Source organism: Coffea arabica, chromosome 2c (genome assembly GCF_036785885.1).
Source record: "Coffea arabica cultivar ET-39 chromosome 2c, Coffea Arabica ET-39 HiFi, whole genome shotgun sequence".
In the NCBI taxonomy this organism is placed as follows: domain Eukaryota; kingdom Viridiplantae; phylum Streptophyta; class Magnoliopsida; order Gentianales; family Rubiaceae; genus Coffea; species Coffea arabica.
In genome coordinates this window covers 21,328,510-21,345,694 of record NC_092312.1, presented here as the reverse complement: position 1 = coordinate 21,345,694, position 17,185 = coordinate 21,328,510, and the positions used below count along the sequence as shown (strand labels likewise).

The following is a 17,185-nucleotide window of genomic DNA, read 5'->3' as shown; positions in this document are numbered from 1 at the left end:
TTTTGGTTGAGTTATGTGAGGATCATTTGCTTTTCCCTCGAGTCTGTGTCAGCGCTACCACGTTGGCTCAGTAAGATCTCCCACATAGGGACTCCTCGCACGACCCAGATCTCCGGCATCTGATTTGATTAGATTGCATCAGCCATTCAACCTAGAAACAGAATTTGAAGACTCGGAATTTTGACGCTATTCACACGTCAGTCACTGCCCCCACGCTCTATTGGAATTTTTGAAGTCTGGTTTGTCAGTTCTTAGTGACATGTGATCCATTGCGTCTTGGTGGCATATGCAACATGTATTGTTTCTTCAAATTCTTATCCTCTCCTGCGTTAGCATGGACAATTATTAGTTTGTAATGCCAAACATTTGGACTGCTTTTAGAGACTTAAACAGTTGCCGAGTAGCCAAGTACATCAACTATGCATTTAAAAAAGAACTTTTAAGCTGAAATAACCTTTTCCTCAGCCGGCAGCAATGCCTTTTGTTTTTCTATATTTTTTCTGTATTCAACGGTGACTCTTCGCCGGCTCTTCTTTGCTCTACGAGGAAAATGATTTAAAAATAAATTTACATTACTCTAATATTTCTACCAGTTGAGTTGGTGATGTGCCGAACTCTTTAACAATCTAAATTACTCTTAGGGTACGTTTGGTTCTACAGAATTAGAATTGAAATTCTATAGAATTGGAATTCTATGAACTGGAATTCCAAGTCATTTCAATTCTTTCGTTTGGGAAATGCATAGAATTGATATGGAATTTATTTGAAATTCCAAATTCTTTGTTTGTATGAGAGAAGAATTCATTAGGAATTAGAATTGTTTCCAACTAATATTTCCTTACATAAAAAATTCCTTTTTTTTACTATATAATAATTTTTTAATATTTAGCTAATTGTTACTAAAGCTTTAAGGAAAAAACCAATTCTATGGGGAACCAAACGAACCCTTATGCTAATCTATGCTATGGGGGGGGGGGAAAAGGAATCCAAGAGTATTTGGGGGTAAACTATTAGACCACGCGGGCGTATCAGAGGAGAGTCCAAAATTATGAGTATTTTGTATGGGGGAGCACTTGTATGAGTTTTTTATATTAAAGGATGCATGATGCTTGCTTGTGATGCACTAGATTAGATGGGGTTGAATTTGAGACACGCACGCACACACACACACACGAGAACTCTAGGAACTTTAAAGAGTCTCTTCCTGTCCATCGGACCAAGCAAGGCCCAATAGCTGTCTTATCTTGTTATTTGTGAACCGGCATAAAAGGCCTGATGTTACCACTTTGGACTGGGACTTGGGCCTTCAGTTTTTTGACAGAGAAAATTGTGAAGGGCCGCCAATCACCATTTATTTACACAGGGGCGAACCTGAGAAATTCAAAGCATTTAGGTACCTCTTTGGAAATTAAAGAAAACTGTGGCTGTAATTATCCTCATCTGCAATATACAACAATATACATAAAACAAAAAAGTAGAAAACCTTCACCGGTTTCTCTCGTCCCTTTCCCTCAAACAAACAAATTACCTCAACCCCAAGGCTTTCTGTCGTCTCTCATGCGCACCGTCTCTTTAAATTCAATTAAATTTCTGAATAATCTGATAAGTAGCTCTTCAATAACTGATTAAATTTCGGAGGTAAATCCAGGAAAACCAAACATACAAAAAAAAAAAAAGATGGAAAGCGGAAGTGAGGAGGTGAGCGTCCAAGAACTCGCTTCGAATCTCTCCACGTATAAGGAACAGCTTCAACAGGTACTATCAAAGTTATTTTCGAGTTTTCTTCTTGAATTTTCGTGATTTTGATTTGTTGTTTTACTTAGGGTTTTTGTTTCTTTAATTTGATCGAACTGTTGTAAATTGCTAGTTCACGGGCTTCTTAAAATTACATTTTTGGCATTAGATAATTTGAGAGCACTTCGTAGATATTTAGGTATATGTTTATCGTTTACTAACGGCACTGATTTTGCAGATTAGTTTACTGGATATGTTTTCTAATTTTCTTGTTCAAACAATGCGAACTTCTTCTCTGTGTTAGTTGGGAGTGTTTAAAGGACTTTTCATTGGAATATGTGCTGAAAGCGGAAACCAATAGGAAAAAGGTTGTCCACATACTGAAGAGATTTGAACTGGTATTTTATAAAAGTTTCTAGTTTTACTGAGTATGTTACTTGTGCATAAATTTGTCAACAGAGTAGATTTTATGCCAATAGCTTCAATTGGCATGATGTTTGCTAAAATCAGTGAGCTTTAGTTCTAAACTTGGAGAAAAATGTTTTTGTTGATTCTCTTCATGAGTTTCCAACTGTTATATTCAGTAGCATACACTACATGTAATACTTGTTTGATTATCTCGTGTATGAAATGCACATCAAAATGATAGTGTCATGAAATTGTTACTTTTTTCTAGGTCCGCAAGCTCCTGGATGATGAGCCTGGAAATTCTGAATATTTGGACATGGAGAAGGAGCTTTTAGAGGTAACCTTGCCAATGGAATCTTTTCCTCCTTTGTATTTCTTTTGTACTTTCTGAATTGTGAAGACATCTGGCTTATAGGATTGTCATGCAGAAGTGGAGTGGGTGTTTGATCATTTATTTCAGGACACTTGATTAATAGCACCAGTCATGTAAAATAATAATACGATTGTGGTTCTTTTTGTTTTCATCTAAAGCTTGATTACATTTCTCTCTCTTGCTTTGTATGGGCAATACTTTCAAGTGTGCATGCAAGCATATTTTTGTGAAATTATTATATTGCTCGAACAAGCAGTCTGATGGAGATGCTGTATGATGGGGTCTGAAGGTGAGTTTGCATTTTTGGTTAAAATGAAATTCAGACACCTGGAATGAGCAGAGAGCACATTTTTGCAAAAATTTGGGGTAAAAAAATTTATCAAGATTTCCATCATTTTTGTCTTCATTCCATTGCAGGTTTGCTATGAGTCATGATGGCCGGCCTACTTCTGACATGTCATTTCAGATGTCAATCTGTGATTCTAAGTTCGAAACTTAACAATAATTTTGAAATTTTATGGCAGAAACAGTTGATCTGATTAACTAAGTCTGGACTGGCTAATTTTCTTGGATTGCAGGTAATTTCTTTGACAGAAGAGCTCTTGGCAACTGCAAGACAAAACGAAAATTCAGGATTGGGTGTTGGGGCTAGTGGTGATGCATCTCTCAGTTTGCGGCATGCTGCGGATTTTTCTAATGTGGTAGATCCCCTTCTAATGTGTAATATGAATTTGCACTCTTGAATTTTAGCTTGACCACCCCCCCCCCCCAAACACAAAAAAGCCACCACCACCACCACCCTTTTTTAAGAGTTGCTCTTTGGTTTAAGAGTGAGGAAGTGTGTCTGCTTCTTAAGGGTGGATTAAAGGGCTTTGATTGAATCCATGATTTTAATTCAAGGCATCTTCCTGAAATTTTTCGCTATAAGTTTCTTTTAATTTTTGACTCATATTTTCCAGCATTGTCAATGCAAGTGCTGTCTTGCTTAGCAATAGGAAAGTCCACTAAATGGTAGCAAGAGAGTGTATTTTTGTATGGATACATAAATGTTGTCTTTGATTACCAGCATCTTATTCAAATCTACCTTTTCAAAGAAATTGTTTGTGCAATTATATTGACTGTTTTTAAGTACTAGCATTTGGCCAAGTCAGAAAGTCCCAGCTTATTTGAAGACTACGGGCTTTTGAATTGGATTAGAACACCTTAACAATTTTTATGAAAAGGAAGCATGACGTTTTAGCCTTTCCAGATACTTGATGGGATAACAATGAGAAACTTTTCTAATTATGCAAAATTAGATCAGTCTGCATTTCCTGAACTATGGCGCATAGTAAAATGTAAGTGCATGTTAAGATTGTTTTGTTGACTTTTCATCACTAAGGTTACCATAGGCTGTCTCATTTGAGTTGGCTCTGCCATCCAGTCCCTCATAGTTCTTTTTTTTTTTTTTTTTGTAATTATCACTTCCTTGTGCCAATACACCATTTTGCATTTACCTTGGATTTTGAGAAAATTTGAAGAGAGAAAATTCCATGATTATCCCCTCCAATTGTCTTTGGCACAAATTCTGCCAGGTTAAAAGGGGGTTTTGGAAATCAGAATTGACAAAGTTAACTTTGAAAAGTTGATAAAGAATATTGGGTTGCAAAAATGATATGACATGGTTACAGACTAAAATAGCACGGTTATTGGGGGGGGGGAGGGGTTTTGAGCAGTTATGGAATTTTTTATCTCAGAAGCAGGTGATTAGATCTTCTAATGCCCTATTTAGACTTAATTTAGATGTCTAACAGCTTGGACACTCTTGCTCTACATTTCTACTTTATTGAGTTGTGCTCTATGTTCGCAAAAAGCATCTGCTATTTATATGTAAAGTTTTGGAGCTTTGCAGCCAACTACTTTTCTAGAATTTGCACGTGGAATGTTGACATAGCATTGATGTGCCACTTAAGGTTTATTTGCTTGTGTCTTCTGACTTAGGAATCGGGATCTATGTTGGATTACTCAAAGTTTCCTGTTGGCACCAAAGTTCAAGCTGTCTTTAGTGAAGATGGTGAATGGTTCGTAAGATTACTTCAACTAATTTTGCACTCTGATGATGTTATTTGTTTCATTCCTGCTTTTGCTTTACCATTTTCTTGTGTTTGATTTAGCTGAATGTTCAGGTATGAAGCAACAATTGAGGCGCATACTCCAAATGGGTATTATGTTTATTATGATGGTTGGGGTAACAAGGAAGAGGTATGTTCTTCTGACTGCTTTATTATCTTGGAGTTGTCTTCTTGGAATACACTTGTAAATCATCTTACAAAGATTTATAGTATTTGTTTATGCGTTAACTTTTTTGACTTAGTTCTGTTGTCTTCCTTTCCTTTCTTGCTCTTTCCAAATTGTTAGTTTCTGGTAATAATATGGTTAAACTGTGTATTTATCATTATGTTTTTAGTGGTATGGTATTGAATGACATTCTAGTCCATAAGGTTCTTGCAGGCTTTTGATATCTTGAATTCGTGACCTCCAAAAACATTATAAGATACTATCATGGTTTACTTCTATAATCTCTGCACAACCCTCTACTTAATGTAGCACTCTGTCCCATTTTATACGTCTTGATTTTTATATTGGTTTGTCCAAATTACTTGTCATGGTTTAAAATCGAAATAAATTAAAACTTTCCTATTGTACACTTGTTACTATTTCCAACAAGAAACGTTTAAATACTGCTCTCCGAAACTCAACTAACAAACTATGAAGTAAAATTGAGGGGCAATATTGGAAAGAGCTGCTTTAGTAGCTGTTGTGCCTTTTTAAAATTCAAAACTGAACTAAAAAATGATGAAGTAGAATTGAGGGGCAATAATGGAAAGAGCTGCTTTAGTAGCTGATGTGTTTTTCTCCAGTTTTACTTTTCTCTAACTATATTCAACGTTGACAATGACATGTAAGATGGGAACAGGGGTGTATGTGTGGTCGAGAAAACAAGGAAAGTATGCCTTTTCCCATTTGCAATACAAATCAACTTGACCAGAAATCCTTTTTTCTGGTTTCACCTGTGAAGGCAAGAAATGTATTGAGTGAATAATTAGGATTGGCCGAAGTTTGACCAACTCCATTAGGTACTTTAAGATCTTTTGAGATATGGTGCTTTGGCTAAGGGGAGAGTTCTTATTGCATTTGATTATAAGATTAAGACAAGGGAAGTGTGCTATATATTTACCATGTAATGCAGATGACGTACCATGCTAGTTGGGTTTTTTTTTGCCTTAAATTGCAGTTAGTTTGTGAACCCTTTGATGTGGGAATTTGTCTTGCTGCTTGCTGTCATTTGCTACAGACTGCTTTACTTAATTTGTGGAACTATGTGTCATTGACAGTTTATGCTTCCAGGTTGATCCAGACAATGTTCGACCAATTCATGATGCAACTGTTAATCCCTTACTTGAAGCAGAAAAGGTAGCTCAGGCTACGAAAGAAGCTCTCAAAAGGAAAATTGCACAGGCTGCTTCCACTGACTTTCAGTCTCGAAGTTTACCAGCAAAACTTCGGATTGAGCCTGATGATCCCGAAGATGTGGTATGTTCCCTTAAGGATCTGTTGGAGAACTCCTAACTTCTTTGGACTTTCCATAATAGGCCTCATGTTTTTGCCTGACTGAAGTCTTGGCATCTCTTTGATCAATGATCTACTTAAGCCAATTTTGTTGTCAAAAATGTTCATTGTGTTTTATTCTGAAGAAAATTTTCTGTCTAGGACTCATTTAACATGTTAACTCCATACATATTCATGTGACTAGTTAAAGCTGCAGTGGAGAATATCTTATTAATGTTCATCATGGTTACTTTCAAAAAGTGTCCAGGCTTTTCATAACTGCTACACCAATATTTCTGTAGTTTTTTGTTTTCCTGGTTGACATTGTGCCAATTTACATTACTGTACATTGTATTCTCACGTTTTGCATTTCATTTCCCATTTATTGACTGTATTGTGCCATTTAACTATCTTCACCCTCTACAGAGAGCTGCTAAACGGAAAAAGATACATGCTTTTAAGTCTAAGATGCGAATGGAGCAGCTTGAGATGACACAGAATAAGAGGCAAAATGCTTGGCAGCAATTTCAGACAACTAAGGGCCGGGCTAAGAAGGTAGATGCACAAAGAATCTGGCTCTTGTAGTGTCATGAATTCGTGAAACATGCATTAGTGCGTTAAAAGATGCATTTCCTGTACCCTATACTATACACCCATTTCTTGATCATCTCGCTTTTAACTCATTTCCTTCTCGAATTTCACTTAATTCTCAGGTTGGTTTCTTCTCTGGCCGAAAGCGGGAGAGCATATTCAAATCCCCAGATGACCCAAATGGGAAAGTTGGTGTAACAGGAAGCGGGAAAGGTTTGACAGAGTTTCAAAAGAGGGAAAAACACCTGCATCTTAAAGGAGCAAATATGGAGGCTGCCGATGATTAGAGGCATTGGAAATGCAAATTTTTTTTTTTTTGTTTCATCTTCCGATTGTTATAGTATCTGTTGCTGCTGCCGGCAGTTTGAAATAGAATTTAGGACTGATGTAAAATATGTTGCTGTAATCACCAAATTTTACCTGGGGCCTTTTGCTTTTTGGACTGAAACAGAAGCTGTTATTGTGCAAGACAAGTAATATAGTTAACGTGTCTTGTACCTCAACGTTCTTCAGTTCTCAGTATTCGCGTCTGGACCTCTTTTTTTCTTTTTTTTTTTGGTTTTGGGGTCTGTGTTTCAGTTAGTTGTAAGTCGAGTTAGGAATCAAAAGCCTCATCCGCAGTCGTCTTCCGATCTGCCAGAATATGTGGCTTAAGTTGAATGCGGGGAACTCTCATTTTGTCTAAATGGTTCAATGGAGGCTCTTGCTGCAGCTCAATTTCATCCGAATGCTCGTAGCTCTGTTGAAGTGGGGAAACAAACAAAGGGAAAAATCTGATGTAACTTTGTTGAAGTTGTACTAGCAGCTGCAAAAGGTGGGGGAAAAAAAGTAAAAGGTTACAAATTGGAATTTGCAGTTTTTTTTTTTTTTTTGTTTTCTGAATTGCTTCCTCAATTTTTTCCTTTTTCCCTTTCCGAAAACTTGATGATGTTTCTCAAGTAGTATGCCTGATTATGGTATTTACCTGTGGGCATCCAGCTGCATAAAAATAAAAGAGGTGCGTGCAAAAGAAACATGGATAAACTTTGTGCTGGATTTTTAAACGCTGTGGGGGGCAGAAAGACCCCCCAAAAAATAACAAAAAAGCAAGCAAGGGAGAGGATTCCAGTTTGGCTACTATATGTGCACGTGGCATGACGTTGTAAAGTTATCATGGAGGAGAAAGGCTACAAATTCATTGAACGGAAGGAAAAGGAACCAAAAAACTGTGAGTTATGAAAGGGAAGGAAAAGGAACCAAAGCTCTTGCTCTTGCTATATGTATGTACTGTCCTTTTTGGTAGGCCGTAGGAGAAAAAAGAGGGTCTTATGCTGCTGGCATAATTGAGGTTGCCACAACTCATGTATACAAATGTAGTCAATGACTGACTCATGTTCTGAGGTTTACAATAAATTCGATTACTGTTAATCCGCAATTGGTGTGCCAACATTTTATTTCCACTCTTTGACGTTGACTTCTATATATATATATATATTTGCATTACAAAGATCGCTAAGTTAAGTTAAGGGGCTGCATTATCATTTGATTTTCAGTTCCAAATCTAACAATCCCTTTTTTTCCTTCAGCAATTGCCCTCCCCTGTTGTTAGGAAATTAATTAATGGTATATATATATGAGGCAAAATTGTGATCAATCTCATAAATGGTACGTAGGGTACTAGCTCTTTTTCATTTTTTTTTTTTTTTGTTTCCCCGTTTAACTGTGCATGGTATAAATTGGTAGAGCATGAGGGATCAAAAAAGGGCATATTGCATGGAGGGGGCCATGTTGCTCTTTTAGCAAACATCTTGATGAGGATTGAGCCAGTGGTGTTAGGAGGGTAGAAATTGTAAAAGGCCTCCAAACTCCAAAGTGGGGGGCCTAGCTCCAGCATCACAACATGTTTCAGACATGTCCCTCTGTAAGTAGAAAGGTGAAAACAAAAAACCAGGACAGCATCCTCTCTCTACAATTACATACGCTAGATTTCCTCCATGAAAATCATCAGTGTCCCTTACGTCCTCCTGGCCGGCCCCCTTCTCTTTTTGACTTGAAAGGATAGAGGCTTTGATTGTGTTCCATGAATACAAATATATGCATTACGTATTATTGTTGTGGTTAGGTTACACTGAGGGACCCTTTTAGCTTCATGCAACAGAAACGAAAAGCACCCGAATTAAAACTAGTAGGTGGAGATGTTCCTTTCTTTCCTATCCAAATCCAAAGAATATCAAATGCAATGGTTCTCCCATACTCGATCGTCATCCTCATAAAAGAATCATGATATTGATGTTGTTGCAGAGATTTGTGCAGCGAATCTTGCAAATGAACTTGTGCCTATACATGGTCTTCATAATTCGTACCAACTTAAAATGTCCTGGAAAACCCTTTTTCATATAGTGCGGAAAGCAAGCCCTCCAATTGTAGAACGTAAGTACAACTAGGCAACCATTTGCTTTTCGAAGGATAACTTTATAATAATAGTATAGGGGGAGAATCTAAGCCATGATTTGGTTTAGAAACAGGATCGCTTCTAAATATTTTATTGTTATCAAGTAAAAGCTTATTGTTTTAGATCTTGGAGGAGTTTTTTTGGGTATGAATCTCCGATTAATTATCATGCATCAAGATACTTTGCCATCAACTCCTTGAGCAAGTACATAAAGCATTTGGAGGAAATATTCCAAATTAGATAACCCATTTGTAATGGGATTAATTTTATGCTTCTGTTTACAGATGAGATTAGCCTAATATGCAAGCGTTTGGGGCCACTCCCAAAGCATTCTTGATTTCTTTCCTCTAAATACGTCTAGTGCAATATTCAAGGGATGCGATCAGGATCGAAATTAAGCATCCAACTGGGGACAATTCAATAACATTCAAGGTATACTATCATCTCCAGCAATTTTGCTGGAGCTGAAGATAGGATGATGGCGTAAATCTTGGTTGTTAGAATCATACTGCAGACTGCTTGCCGAGTCCTTTGAATTCCATCTGGCCCAAAACAGATAATTGAGGAAGTTGATGAAGCTTAGAGCAGCTAGCATCCAATAGAAAAGGTCTAATCTGTCTTTGTTGAGATTGTTGTCACTGAGCCAACCACCACCGGAGGAATGTGAAGTGATCTTATTTACCACAGAAACAAGAACTGAGCTTAGGTAAAATCCAAATGAGTATGAGCAATAAGTAATGGCTGTTAAAAATGATTGCATCCCCTTTAAAGACTGCTTGTAGAAGAACTCAATTAGGCCAACTGCAGTAAACATTTCTGATAATCCAAAGATCAAGAATTGTGGGGTGATCCAAAAAATGGATATTATCTTGTTTGAGTTTACCGCAGCATCCCTTCTCTTGTTCTCCATTAGTGCGGCTGCCACCATGGAAAATGTCGAAAGAAAAAGGCCGAATCCTATTCGCTGCAAAGGCGATATCCCGGAATCATGACCTGTGATTCTTCTGGAAAAAGGGACGAAAAGCGAATCGTAGAGAGGGACTATGAAGATTAGCATAATATAAGGGATTGCTTGAAGAGAAGCCGGAGGGATGTGGAAGCTTTTGGTTATCCGAGTATTCATAGCACTTCCCTGCTGAACTGAAAATGTCTGGAGCTGTGCAAGGATGGTGTTGAAAACAATAGTACATGCAAAGATGGGAATGACTGAAATTAGTATCTTCACTTGCTCGACTTGGTTTACTGTGCATAATCTCCATGCACTTTCCTTTGTATTATTTCCATCTTGAATTCTGATGCATGCCTTGTCCAAGAACCTGGGAATTAATTGCACTACTTCTGGTTAGAAAAATAATGAATTGATTGATTAAATGTAGGTAGCCTCAGTTTCTTGTCTAATAGATGTCAATTGTTATTAATTAAGTTGCAAACTTTCTCAAGCTTCTTTTGGAGGGTATTTAAAGAAATTTCTGAGTATTCTAATCCAACTTAGAATCTTGCAAAGGGAAAAGAAAAAGTTACCTGAATCTTTCAGTATGATGAAGATCGCCCGTATTTTCAGAGATGGTGATATTGTCGCTACTAGGAAGCTTAGGGTAGTGGCTCCCATGAAGCAGTCGTGGATCTGAAGGACAAACTTGCTTTCTCTTTGAAGTTGCAGCCACTAGGACCTGGGAGAAGTATTACAAAATTCAACAGATTAATGTACAAGTAGATGCCAAATTTTCCGACCAAAAATGAGATGTTGGGCTATGATATGGCACATCAATGATGAGCTTTTCTCATAAAAATGTTAATCAGAAGAAGACAGCAGCTAGCGCTTGCATCTGAATGACACCTTAGTTTATTATTGATTCAACAAACAAACAGGAGATTACTTTATTAATGCAACAAGCACAAGAAAACAAGATTGCACTCACATTAATCAAAAGAGTAGTTTAATTCACCGGATTAATTAGAGAAATATAAAATGATTAAAACAAATAAATGATGAAAGATTCCAATTGTCATCCAACAAATAAATAATCCCATGCACCACCCCAGGTCATTGTCAGAGAGAGGTTAGTGAAATTGACATTAAAAAAAATTAGTACATATATATTACATTTGGACTATATATCTTTAATCATGTGTGAAAGATGGAACCAAATTCAACCAAAGAAAGATTCTGAAAGAATTACTTGTGCAATTGGGGTGAGGATGCTTCGCTGAGGAGGCTTATTCCTATAAAGAAGTGTACCACCCACTAAGCTGATCAAACCCATTGCCATGGCTGCAGCTGAGACTCCAAATCCAATGTCCATTCCAGAATGTGTTTGCACCCAAACTAAAATGGTTAGAGCAACAAGTTCACCCACGGAGAAGGCAAAATAGGCAGCATTGAAGTATCTCGAGAGTTTCTTGGACTCCTTGGGGACTTCCTTGTTAAATTGGTCAGCACCGTGAGCTATCATGTTTGGCTTCACACATCCACTCCCTAATGCCACCAAGTACAGTGCCATGAAAAATATTATGGATTTGAATCCCTCTGCCTCCACACAATTGTCCCCATCAGTCAACATGTTGCAGTGGGGTGGTTTTAGCTGGGGTATATGAGCTTGAACTGACAATAGTATGAAACCCTGTAATTCAGCACAAACATATATAAAGAGATACATCCCATTAATTAGTACTGATCAGCTGATATATACATGGATATTATTCTACAACCAATAATTTTGACATATATATATACTACAAAAAAAAAAGGACAAATAATTATAACATCACGCTGTCACTAATTAACCAACAAAGTATATATTGTCCTATGCATGCACATGCAAATACAAAGACCGAAAGACGTACACACACAGGATGTACTTGAACCAATTTCCAATTTCTAATTTCTTGTAGCAGCTAGATTCCCCCCAGTACTACTCTAAACAAGGACCAGACAAATAATTTGTCTTCTGATGATTTTTCTGGGTTTTGCTGATACTATATATATATATATGAGGCTAAAATAATCTTTTTGATGAAATCATCATTTTATCCGCCTTGCTTTTAAATGACAAAAAAAAAAAGAAAGAAAGAAAGAAAGGAGAAGGTAGAGAAAGACAAAAAGTGAAGGGAAGGGACCTAGCTAGAAGGGAGAGAAACTGATGGGGAAAGAAGATATACCGAAAGTTCAACAAAGCCAAAGATGAGCATGGTCCAAAAGCAACCAAGATAAGAGTCGGAGAGGTAGCCTCCAAGGAGTGCAAGGATGAAGACAGTTCCAATGAAGTTTGTCACTATGTTGGCAGACTTTGATAGAGAAAAGTGCATCTCATTGATCACATACGTTATGAGGTTGTTCCCAACTGCTGCTATTGCCATTATTTCAAATGCTTGAAGCCCTGCGAAGATATATATACATATGTATCTCAACTTCAAGGCATAAAATCAGAAAATCACAACCATATATATAAATTGACAATGACTGAAATAAAAAGAAAAAAAAATGTAATTAACCCTGACCTAACAAACATATGTACAAGGGGCAAAAATTCACATCAACATGGACACATGCAATCACACAGAACCATATCAAGGTAATTTAACATCTAAATTACCGACTTGCCATCTTAAAGGAAACTAAGAAGAAATTAATATCACACACACACAACCTAAAAAACACTGGATTTTTGGTGGTTACTGTTTGCTCATCAGAAAGAAAGGTGAAATCTAGCTGCAGATGAGGGAAGAAAGAGAAGGTGCAACCTCATATAATTAAAAAAAAAAAAAATGATGCAAATTAGTCCTAAGCCTGCCTTTTGAGGTTCTGAACCTCAAAACTGACCCCTTATGATGAGCCCGGAAAAACACACACACAACAAATACTGGAGATTAAAGGGAGAGCAGCATGAAATAGACCTAACACAAAAGCAGCAGCTCCCATTCCACCATGCTTGCTTGGGTTGGAGGGTCTGCCTCTCCAGTCAACAGTAGTAATTTCCTCACTGGCAACATTATCCCCTTTCTCCAACTGCTGCCTTCTTGTCTCCATTTCCATCAACTTTCTCCCTAGTTCTTTTCTGGGCTAGCTTATTGTTCCTTCACTTCCCTCTCTGTTATCTAGGAGTTTTTTTTTGTTTTGTTTTGTTTTGTTTTATATATATCTAGGAGTATAATATTTCTTACTACTTGGTTCTTTTTCTATAACTGAATCCCTCTAAAAACTTCCTTCACTAGTTTTGTGTGAGCACATACACATCAGAAGAGGCGTGAAGGAGCTATTTATCTTGCTATAGATTATACAAAGAGACAGGCAGATGTATAGCTTATTTATACAACTCTTCAAGTCCCTATTGGCTATTGTGGCCACGGAGTCCACACAGCAGCCTTGAGAGCTTCTTAGCAACCAATCCCCCCACTCCGACCTCTTTCCCTTTTTCTTATAATTAAATTCTTTTTTGCTTTTTCCTATAATTCAACAATTGCTATTGCATTCCTTAGTCTTATCACTATCCTTTGTGTCGTGGCGGAGTCAAGACCCGGGGTTAGGAAGTGTAACTGTCTACTGTTGAGTAACTACGTACGCATCTTAGTGAAAAAAGCAACTGCAAAAATGCCTAGTTACTTTATTAATTACTAAAATTCTTTTAATCCTTTTATTGTAGCAACCGTCTAATTCTAATTTTATTAAAAATGCCTAGTAACCATCTAATTCTAGTCCTTTTAATGTAGTCAATAATTTTCCAAGCACCCAAAATAAAATTCCCATATATATATATATAACCTTATTCCACTTAATGATCAGTCATTTCAATAATTTTTATAGAAAAAATCGCTTTCTCAACTTGGTGGTGACACGTCCGTGAGCGAATTTTATGACTGTAGCATGAGTTTCTAAAGAGACACATAATTGATAATCCACACTCAGTGATATGGTATGAAAAGGACTTATGAAGCTAAAAGCCAATAGTTTCAAATCTATTCTTTTCTGATTTAAATGTTTCTCTTAAAGAAATTTGAAAATTTGTCCTCCATGAATTAATAATTAATGCACTATTTACTTTTTAATCAGTCTAACGTGGAAAATATGAAGAAAAAAAAATAAAATTGGTTGCTCGTTTGACTTGTTGACAGCAGAAAGATTTGATTACATAATAGGCTGGTCACATGGCTACAGATGTCTTTTGATATAATTAATATAATCTGTGGCCGAAATTAATGAAGACAGTTTGCTGTATTTGACCGCAAGAAGCAAAAAAAAAAAAAAATAGTGGCCTGAAGGATTTTGACCTTCAAAATTGGACTGGACGAGTGCTAGATGTTGCTTTATACTACTTTGCCTTCTCCTCTGTTCAATTCCTTGCATGGTGCCTAGGCACTGAGGTCACCCCAGGAATGCAGAAACAGTAGCTCCACTGAGCTCTCTGCATTTGCCAATAGCGATAATATATACTAGATTATTTCATGGCCAATAGTAATAATTCTACTCATTAGTGTCTATTTTCTAGGCCTTCTTGTAAGTTCTTTTTTGTTTTTTGACTATGTGGTTGTGCATTAGCAAGTAATAATTTTACGTATATGATGATTGACCTAACTTAGATTAAAGTTGCATAAGAATTAGCATAATAATCCCACCGCCCTTAGTGAAAAACACCCTGTCATTGTTGCTCACATTATTGTTTATTGTTGTATCACATGCATTAAAATTTCTGATCAATTCTACTTTGGACCCCTGACTTGTATAAGATTCTCATTTTTCACTTTACATTATTATTTTTTGGGCAGATATCTCTTATTATCAACTTTTGTTCCTTTGTGAGCTTTTTCTCTTTTTTTTTCTCAATATTATAATGCGGGCAAAAACAAATAAAGTTTCCTTCATCTAGAGATGGCAATTGGGACGGATACCTGCGGAACGAACAATGGGTTGAGGCAGCGGGTAAAATGCTTCCCCTATTAAAAAACGAGGCGGGAGAGGGGAGACTATACCCCCGCCCCATCCCCTGCTTAAATAAAATAATATATATTAATTGTATACATAACATATTTATTATTATTAGTTATGAATATCAAATTATGCATATGTAATATAATTAATATTATTAGGTATACTAATAACTATATATTTGTATTAATACAAATTATTGATTAGTTGTACTAATATATTTATACTAAATTACTAATTACAATTTTTACTAATCTATATTTATTCTATTAGATACATTTTACTAATTATACATTTATACTAAATTACTAATTATTTTTTTATTAATTATAAACTTCCCCCCCCCCCCCCCGCCACAGGCACCGACAAGAAAAGTGGGGCTGGGCGGGGGTAGGACAGGGGCGGGGGATATGTTAGACCCTGTCCCGTTGTCATCCCTACCTTCAAATCTGCTGCGCAGACACATATTATGGCGAAAAATGAGAATTTTATACAAGTTAGTGGGCTCAAAGTAAAATTAGTCCAAATATTTCTGGACAAGTGATATTTCTTCAAATGTTATCGTGTAAAAGATGCAAAACTTTTTTCATTTCCATTATCTTGTGTGTGCAATAAGTTCTTCAAGCATGAAGTATAAAAAGGACAGCTGATCCAAAGTCAAAAGAGAGTCGGCAGTGAAGACTTAATGTGAGGAATGAGCATTATTATACTCCCGAAGTTTGTGCTGCTATGATTTTGAGTCCATAAACTAATCCGTTTGACGAATGAAAAGGGAGAGGTCAAAAGCAGTTCATGATGCATTATATATATACATACATATATATATATATATATATATATATATATATATATATATATATATTCTGATTCTGATGAAGAAAGTGTTGTAGTATAACCCAAAAGCCATTTTCCCTGCCTACTTCTTTGAGCTAAATAAAAATAATATTATATTACTACTAAGTAGTCAACTCTTGGTTGCTGCCTTGATTTTTCTTGGTTGATTGCTTGATTTTTCTCGTCTACGTGTTTTCCAAAATGCCCCAGAAACTGGATAAGACCTTCTACTTTTACCATAACACCAGCAAGAGTTGGAATGGAACTCATGGATATATATAGACTTGAGTATATATTTGTCGGGAATTCAAAAGGGACTAAATCACTTCTAACGCTCTAATCCAGCAAAAAATTGTGGCCTTGTTTCGAACCCCAAGTTTGTATGTTACTAATTTTTTAACAATTTTTACTACAAGAGTCCCAAAAGAAATCAAAGTTTTTAACCTCCACACTTAAAAATTATCTAATACACAAAAAATTTCCCTTCAACTTTTTTTCTTTTTCCTCCCTCACTCAACCCACCACGTCCTCCGTCGCCAGCCCCCACCTCCACCACCGCTCTCGGCGCCGGTCACCTATTTCGGCACGGAATCAATGCTGGCCTTCCTCCTTTTTTTTTTTTTTTCTCTCCCTCTCCCTCACGGCCTCACCCCCTTTCCTCCTCTCCTCCCCTCTTCCCCTCGCCCTCCCCCTCCTGCTATCTGTGATCTGGTCACACGATGAGATCGCACCTCCCCCTTTGCGATCTCGTCGCGTGACCAGATCGCAGCTAGTGGGAGGGGGGTGGTAGAGGAGGAGAGGGGGAGAGAAAAAGCAAAAAAAAAATCCATGGCTGCAAGCTCTAGCGTCGGAGGGCAAGGGGGAGGGGAGAAGAGGGGCAGAGAAAGGAAAAAAAATTGCAGGATGGCTGCTAGGCGACCAGATCGCAACTAGGGAGAGGGGGAGGGTGGCGGGAAAGGGAGAGGAGAGGGGGGAGAAAAAGTAAAATAAAAAATAAAAAATCCATGGCTGCAATTCTCTGGCGTCGGAGGGCGATGGGGAAGGGGAGGAGAGGGAGAGGGAGAAGAGGGGGAGAGAAAAAGGGAAAAAAAATTGGAAACATGGCTGCTGGTTCTTCTTCATCAGAGGCAGAGATGCTGGGGAGGGAGAAGAAGAAGAGAGGAAAGAAAAAAAAAAGAAAGAAAGAAAGAAAAAAATTTTTAGGATTCTTACAACTTTTATAGTAATCTAGAGTAAAATTTTAGATAAACACCCAAAAAACTCACCTTCCAAACGGGCCACAAGTGTTATCGTACCTGCTCTTGTT

At 37.2% G+C, this 17,185-nt stretch overlaps 2 protein-coding genes across 2 annotated transcripts; one reads left to right on the top strand and one right to left on the bottom strand.

The window, feature by feature from the left end:
* Window positions 1-1,444: 1,444 nt before the first annotated feature.
* LOC113731957 (uncharacterized) lies at window positions 1,445-7,197 on the top strand. Its single transcript, XM_027257509.2, has 8 exons — window positions 1,445-1,755; window positions 2,411-2,479; window positions 3,094-3,216; window positions 4,496-4,575; window positions 4,681-4,756; window positions 5,903-6,088; window positions 6,530-6,658; window positions 6,817-7,197. Exons 1-8 carry the CDS (start codon window positions 1,678-1,680, stop codon window positions 6,979-6,981), a joined length of 906 nt encoding a protein of 301 aa, XP_027113310.2. The 5' UTR covers window positions 1,445-1,677; the 3' UTR covers window positions 6,982-7,197.
* Window positions 7,198-9,361: 2,164 nt separating this feature from the next.
* Window positions 9,362-13,406, bottom strand: LOC113731956 (protein NRT1/ PTR FAMILY 4.3). Its single transcript, XM_027257508.2, has 5 exons — window positions 13,020-13,406; window positions 12,285-12,502; window positions 11,306-11,746; window positions 10,647-10,795; window positions 9,362-10,441 (listed from the first exon to the last, which is right to left on the bottom strand). Exons 1-5 carry the CDS (start codon window positions 13,156-13,158, stop codon window positions 9,553-9,555), a joined length of 1,836 nt encoding a protein of 611 aa, XP_027113309.2. The 5' UTR covers window positions 13,159-13,406; the 3' UTR covers window positions 9,362-9,552.
* Between the last annotated feature and the right edge of the window lie 3,779 nt (window positions 13,407-17,185).